The 7,457-nt window shown below is 44.4% G+C and overlaps 1 protein-coding gene across 1 annotated transcript in view; it reads right to left on the bottom strand.

Moving 5' to 3' along the window:
* USP35 (ubiquitin specific peptidase 35) overlaps nucleotides 1–7,120 on the bottom strand; it is a 17,253-nt gene extending 10,133 nt beyond the window's left edge. Inside the window, exons 1-3 of the mRNA XM_009574428.1 lie at nucleotides 6,421–7,120; nucleotides 5,222–5,357; nucleotides 581–710 (exon numbers count right to left, since the gene is read on the bottom strand). Of these exons, the coding sequence (XP_009572723.1) occupies nucleotides 581–710; nucleotides 5,222–5,357; nucleotides 6,421–7,120 (966 nt within the window). The remainder of the gene's footprint in view (nucleotides 1–580; nucleotides 711–5,221; nucleotides 5,358–6,420) is intronic.
* Nucleotides 7,121–7,457: the final 337 nt, after the last annotated feature.

The following is a 7,457-nucleotide window of genomic DNA, read 5'->3' as shown; positions in this document are numbered from 1 at the left end:
TTCCCTATTAAACTGTCTTTATCTTAAGCCATGAGTTTTCTCATTTTCACCCTTCTGATTCTCTCCCCATCCCACTGGAGGGGAGTGAACAAGCGGCTGAGTGGTGCTCAGTTGCCGGCTGGGGTTAAACCACGACACACTGGTAGTGTATTTTGCCCATGCCAACCAGCACTGATCCAGGCACAGTTGAAGGAGAGCGTGTCACATTCCCAAAGCCAGGTTGTACAAGAGCTCCACAGTTTGGGACGAAAACTGGTTGGTTGGCTTGAAAATCCTTGGCCTGTTCTATTTCATAACCTTTACGACATCAATACCTTTGCAAACCAACACCTAATGAACTGCAGGTTGTTCTGGAGAACATCATTCCTGGTTGCAAAAACGGCATCAGTCCACCACCCATACACAGCAATGCAGCATTCGCAGGGGGTGCAGGGGGCACAATGATCCCTTCAAAACCTCTTTTCTCTTTTCTATACGTCTCAATTCACATCTCACCCTCATTCAGTTGAGAGGCAAGAAGATATCTCAGGTGCAAGGAGAAGTCTGTTGTTCACATTCGTGTTTAAAAGAGCCCACTGACCTTTTCAATTTTCGAAAGAGTAACTTCAATCAAGATGCTGAACTTTTTCACTGCAGCCAAACCCTTCAGCAGAGCGATGATCCACTTGTCTATGTTCTTTCCCAGAGGCCAGGACACCCAGTCGATCATCCTGAAATGAAATACAAACTCTTAAAATAAATTTAATGCACATATCGTGAAAGCCAAGCTCTGTTCTGGGTTAAACCTCCTCCAAAGCCGTGTCCAGTCAGTGGGATGACCAAGTAAGAGATGGGCTCCACATAAGGCATTTCACATGTTATTCAAAGCACAAGAGAGCTTGAAGTTGAATTACCCCAATGTCATCAACACACTGTGGCTCATCAGAGGACCTGACCCAAGTCCCTAGAAGAAAGTGGGGATTTCTTCCACTAACTTCCGTCAACTTGAGTTTGAGTTTTTAACATCAAGATGGTGTTCTGTATACCATAGCTCTGCTTTGTGGATTTTCTAATATATCTTCCAGAGGAGGCCCTAGAAGACAACCTCTGTTTTTAAAGAATCATAAGGCAGCTCTAAAGGGGTAGTGATGGATATCTGTATCTGCGTGAGGTGTTGATCGAGGTCTCTGCATTGTCGCCGTTAGAGAACAAGTGATACTGGTATGATTTCTGCATTGTTACTGGTAAGGAAAAACCACTCAGATTCAGCTCTTTAAATTCTCTGTGTGGGAAACATTAATTTCCAAACACACATTAAAAAAAAAATACTGGTAACCCTAATAGAAGCCAGACATTCCTGAATGTCACAGCTAACAAATTTCTTCTATAGCCACTCAACCAACATATTGTCATGTTTCTGCAAGTAATAAGTACTTTACAGAAGAGACTCATAAAAAAATAACCTCAGACTGAATGATGACAGGTTGTTTCTGTTTAAATTTAATGTTAAACAAAAATGGTAAGTAACTAAGGCTTGGGATCTCCAAGGGTCAAACTTTGCTAACCATTTCAGTACCTTTGATTTGAAGATATCCCAGATCTTCAGTCTCCCACCTCAGTCCAGCTATCTTACCCAACCAGTCCCTTTTGCTTATCAGTCTGTATCTTGTGCAAAATATATGAAGGGAACACAGATAACTAACCACCTCAAGGCCAAGAGCAGGCATAAGTGAAGTCTACAAGGAACTGGAAAAATAAAAGGCTAGCCAGTAAAGAAAACCTGAAGAGCAGAATATGTTGAGAAATACCAAAAGTCAAGCCAAGTTGGATAATTAAGCAAATACCAGAAAAGCTTCTGCAGACATTTGCATCAGAGGAGAAAAAGGAAAGTCATGCAAATCACTCTATACGGAGGATGTGATGGTGATTAAAGATATGATATGGTCTCTAGATGTGACTTCCAAACTAAACACATCCTCTGCCTCCATTTTCAGCAAGAGGAAGGAATTGATAGGGGTGACAAAGAGGAGGCAGACAAAAGATTTGAGAATGGAAACAAGAGCAATGACAGCTGATATGAAAGTGAAACACGAACAGCTCATGAACTCCAGGCAAGAGCAGGCGGTGATTTCCATCATGTAAAATTCAACTTTGATGAGTTTTAATGACTCTGTTAACTTTGACATGGTGCTTTATGTGGGAAGAATAGGAAGACAGTTCCTATAATGAAGACAGGCAATAAGGGAATGACTGGAAAGAAGGGATAGTGTGCCACAGGGTGTTACCATAGGTGCCAAGATCAGGTTTGTCAGGATATATGAATTTCTAGTCAAAGTAGATCATATCTGACTGGGTATCTGTAAGAAGGTCACAAGGAACTTTCTTCAGGTTCTAATGGTGTTAGCACAAACATCCTGAACATGACTGTGAAATTTGTGATGGTGCAAAGCTGAGAGGCATCATCAACACAAGAGGAGGATCAAGGTATCACAAGGAAGACCCTGAGGATTAGAGATGTAGAACTGGGAGGAAATGTATTGATTCAAAATGCATGCAAGGCACAGGAAATGGATGTGATCACGTGACGGTGACTCGTCTGCTTGAAGACAACCAGCCAGACATCAGGTGACTGAAAGTTCCCAGTGTAACTGTAGCCATGGAAAAGACCAGCACCATGCTGTGGTGCAGAAGAAAAGGTGTATTCTATGGCAAAACAATGACCTCTCAAGCTCTTGGCTAAGGCCATGATGAACTGCACCTGGAATGTGGTGCACAAACCTCACCATCCATGTCCAAGACCAATGAACTGAAGTGGGAGCAGGTATTGAAAAAGCCTGTTAAGGTGCTCAGGGAAATGAAAAACCTTTCCTGCAAGAAAAGCTTAAAACAACTTGGCTTGTTTAGCACAGCCACGGGAAAGCAGAAATGGGAAGGGGCTGCTCTGCCTGCATACATTGAAGGAAGGGAGGGAAAAGAGCTATTTCAGCTATTTATGTTGGCATAAGATCAAATGAACTATAAGATGGCCAGAAATATATATAGGCTGGCTATTAGAAGAGAGATTCGAACCATTAAAGCAACCCAATGGTGAAACAGCTATGAAAGAAGAGCAGTGGGAGCAAAAGCCCTTCCCGCTTTGAGGAGTGTAGTTGAACGTTCATGAAAGGCGTCTGTAATGTCAATGCCTATAAAGCAGGGAGATGGATTCAGGGATCCAAAGGCCCCTCTTCACTGTATCTTCCTTTACACAGGCATAAAATAACCTTGTCCACTATAAGCTATTTTTTACCAATACTAGTGGCTAAGTTACAGTCCTGCCCGCTGCCTGCCTGCATTGCTACAGTAGGAAGAAATTCACATTGCACTTTCCACACTGCAAGATCCACAAATGCTTTGGAAGACACGGACCTAATATTTTCCAAAGGAGCCATTGATTTGGTATGCTAAACTTTTAAAAGTTCAGATCCTTATTTCCAGAGGTAGCAAGTGCCTGCATCGCTGTGTGACGGTAGATACCTTCTTCATCTGGACCTGGGCTCTGTGAAAGAGATACACCCCCAGGAAAAAAAAAAAATTAAAAAAGCAAATCAGTGAGTACTTCTGAAGTCATGGATGCACATTAACAGAGTTTATCTGAAAAGAGACAAACTCTAAAAGAAACTCTCTAAAAGAGATTGTGGTGTACACTTATACCAGCAGGTGCCAGGCTTGCTTTTTTTTACCACTATTTGTTCTTTAAACGCTTGATCAGAAGCTCCACCCCACGTCCAGTTTATTCCCCTGCTACTAACTCCCAAACCCAAACTTCGGAGGAACAGACTTCTGTATGCGACCAGTTTGTCAGGGATCCTAAGCTGAAAGATCCTTTCAACTTGCACGTTTTTCTTTGATTTTCTAGGCGTGGAGTGCACAGTCATTGAAAGGCCAACAGTCGTGTAGTTTTCTGGGGCACCTCTCTGCCATAAACATGCCGCCAAAACTTCCGCATTTCTCCTAAGTGATCTTAATTATATTTTGCAGGCTCTGCTTAATGTTTGGCTAACTCTGAGTAATCATTTACTCATCCTTCTGCGTGACAAAGAATGTTTTAAGGAATGATGCAATTGATTTTGCAACTTCTATATTTAGACACTGGTGCTCTTAGAGGATTTATCGCCTGGAGCTCGCAGCAGCAGGTTCCCAGAAGGAGAAAAAGATGGAGAAGAGGGTTAAGAACTGAACTGATAACTTAATCTTTTGTCTTGGGTTGCTCTGGACTCTGGGAAAACCATGACCTTCCCCAGCAAGTCAAAGAGAAGCAACATGAAGTTTCTGCATACGTGAAGTTGCCATCAGGAATAATGTGTGTTTCTGTCGTGTAACCTTATTGGGGGGGACACAAATCCTGTAATAAGAAGAGGAAAAAAGATGTTTCCAGTTAGATCAAGTCACATCAGCTGCCTTGGGTTAAGCGTGTCTGCTACTGCATGTGAACGTCACCCATTTCTCTAAGGAAAGCATGGTTTGAAGATACTCTTAAGCAAGTCTGGAGCAAGGCACTGGAGCACAGAGGAGCTGTAGGACTTGGACACAAGTGTGCAAGGAAGATCTGGTGATGCCAAAGAGGGCACTGGCTCTGCAAAGACCAGGTCTAACATGTCAGGGAGTATTTCACCCACTACTCTTCATCATGCCTTGACGAGGTCTCCATTGACTGCCTGCACAGAGGGCAGGGATAAACATTATACAGCACCAAGATCCAGACCAGTGGCACCGCATTCATCTGACAAAGGTCAAGGTGGGATCATTGAAACAGTTGGGCATACCTCCCTCTCCAAGATCTTTAGCTATGACTGGTGATTTAGGATGATGTCTTTCTGAAGGGAGACGGGGATCAACATGAAATTCTGTAAAGGAGATTTTGTGAAGAAAAGGCCCTCAACAGCTTCTGGAAAAAAATCAAAACTCTTCAAGATATCTTATGTTGGGCATCCCATAACACTACTTATTTCTAAGAAAAAAGAAACCAAATCAAATCAAACAAATATCATCATCATCATCATCATCAGTTTTTATTCTAGTTCTCTAGGCCCTCAGGGCTGGAAGGAAGGATCCAGAAGTTCCCCTTTTCCCCACACACTCCTCACAAGACCACAACCAGCCAAACTGGTTGGGATAAAACAACACAAAGGAACTGAGTGGAGCTTTATGGCAGGTTTTAGTCCAAACCGAGAATGACGGTCACTAATGCAGCTTCTCCTACCTGCCAATGGCCGTCATCATTTGCACATCGGTGATGCTGTCATCATTGGTTAGGTTTCTTATGACTCCATCCATGAGCTCCAGAGGGACAAACTGGACCACACTGGCCAAGGCGTTGGATGGCACTTCCTGCTCCTCTGCAAGACATGGATGAGCACCAACAATGAAGATGTTAGTTGCCGGGAAAACCAGGCACATGAGGTCATTTCTTGGCTCTAAAAGCCGAATAATTTCTGCCTACGTAAATGGAGTGGATAGTCAGCCGGCGTAAATGAGCAATGTGGAGTCTGCACTTAGCTGTGCTAGGAGGACAATTCCCGAAATCCCAGTGTAGCACATAAGGAGGTTGGTCATAGCAGATGGGCTGTTGCATAAAGCCACACACCGCCCAAAGGGAGGAAGAGATCACAGGCATAAGAATGTTCTTAACCCTGGGTCCCAAATTCCCTCTGCATGCTCTCTTTATACTAATTACTGCAAATAATTGCAATGGGATGCAACTGCAGGTTTGCCTGCCTGGAGCACCTTCCAAAGGATGAGGCTTTCATACAGAGACCACTGAAAAACCCACCTCCTCATGGGCTTAGGAATAGCTGGAGGAGGAGCTCACCTGCCAGCAGAGTCCAGCCTTTCATGGCACCGGTACCTCCAAAAGTCTTCTGAGACCCTCTGCAATAACCGAAAGGCCCCAGAAGTTGGATAAATATCTTCTGACCCACCTTAAGATACGACCACCCTCCAGAGAGATAGTAGGGCTTCCTACCTCTAGATCGGTGAGAAATAACTCCTTAGCTTTGTCCCTAGTTTCTGGTAAGGAGCAGGCTGTGGGGTCCCATCAAGTTAGCCATAAGAGAGTGACATTTCTAAAAGCTTTCAAGTCCCACTCTAACCAGCTGCAGGTAAGCTGCTTTCCATTAAGCCCAGCTGATGCTGGAAAGTGCTGAAGACACAAAGTTGTGCTGCAAATATTTCAACCCGGTTAGCAACTCCTGTGTATAGACTCGGTGTGGTTTCAGGGGATATTGTTTTCCTAGCTTAAAGCCCTGAGTAACTTTTAGAGATGCTTGTTTATTATATTTCAGCTGTGGCTGCATTTCTGGAGTGGATGAAAACCACGCAAGACGTCAAACTAATCAAATTTGACTTCATCAGAGCCAACATTTACATTCCCAGCCTTTTTTTTTTTTTTTTTTAAATTACCTGTTGAAGAAATGATAGTGAACAGCTCCTTCAAAGAGGGCAGGATGGCTGAGGTCTGAGTCCTCCAGATCCTCTGCAGCAGACCGCTCACTTTGTTCACCTGCTCCAAAAACTCCATGATGTCCTCTTCCCCCTCGGAGACGCACTGGAACTGCCCGATGCACCGGATCAGCTGCTGACAAAACAAGACCTGGTGTTTGCCCGTGGGAATGCACTGAGGATGCTGGGTTAAGAGTTTGCTGATCTTCGCACACTGCTTGGGGCTGGGCCTCTCGCAGACTTTCCGGAGCACCTCGATCCTCAATAAGCTGAAGATGCTGTTTGCTGATGGGCTTTCCAAGACAAACTGCAGTCCTAATTGGATATAATCGAGTACATAATGGCTTCTCTTCCCCAGAGGTCCACAGCCTTCCTGGAGGAGACTCAGCAGGCAGGCGAGACCCAGCAGGAAGCGGACGTTGAAGAACTCCTCAAATTCCTCCGGGTGGTAGTGGCCGTAGACCTCCAAAACCTCTTTCCCGATCTCTCTTTTATACTTGGTGTCCCCCGTGAGATAAAGCTTGGTAGACAGCTCCAGCATGGACCAGCATTGCTCGCTATCCATGGGCTGCTTCGCTGCCTCAATGACGCGCCTCACAAGCCCTTGCTTCACGTTGTTGGGGTATGAGGACATCACCACGGCTTCCAGTATCTTATCCATCTCTGCTCCGAGCTGCTGAAAGAGAGGAACAGAGCAGCAGATTAGTTCAAGCAGGGTCTGCTGAGCTTTGAAGCCCAGGTTAGCGAGGGAGGTCAAAGAAGCAGAGCTTGAGAGCTGTCTGGGACCACTATGAAGATGATAATTCTTGTGCCCTTTTCGTGGTGGCATTCAGAAAAGTTTCCACTCTGGTGATGTTTGACTGAGACTAAAGCCCCCAAACTGAATGAATACACAAAAATACAGAACTTCTTCAGACTAATCACACATCTGAGCATTTTTGTCTTGCAAACAACCAACTACAGTCTTACACTTGACCCTAGGGATGGATGAGCTCACT

This window comes from Fulmarus glacialis, unplaced genomic scaffold (genome assembly GCF_000690835.1).
Source record: "Fulmarus glacialis isolate BGI_N327 unplaced genomic scaffold, ASM69083v1 scaffold24943, whole genome shotgun sequence".
Lineage (NCBI taxonomy): Eukaryota > Metazoa > Chordata > Aves > Procellariiformes > Procellariidae > Fulmarus > Fulmarus glacialis.
Note: the sequence above shows the minus strand (reverse complement) of the source record. Positions and strands in the feature narration are given on the sequence as shown.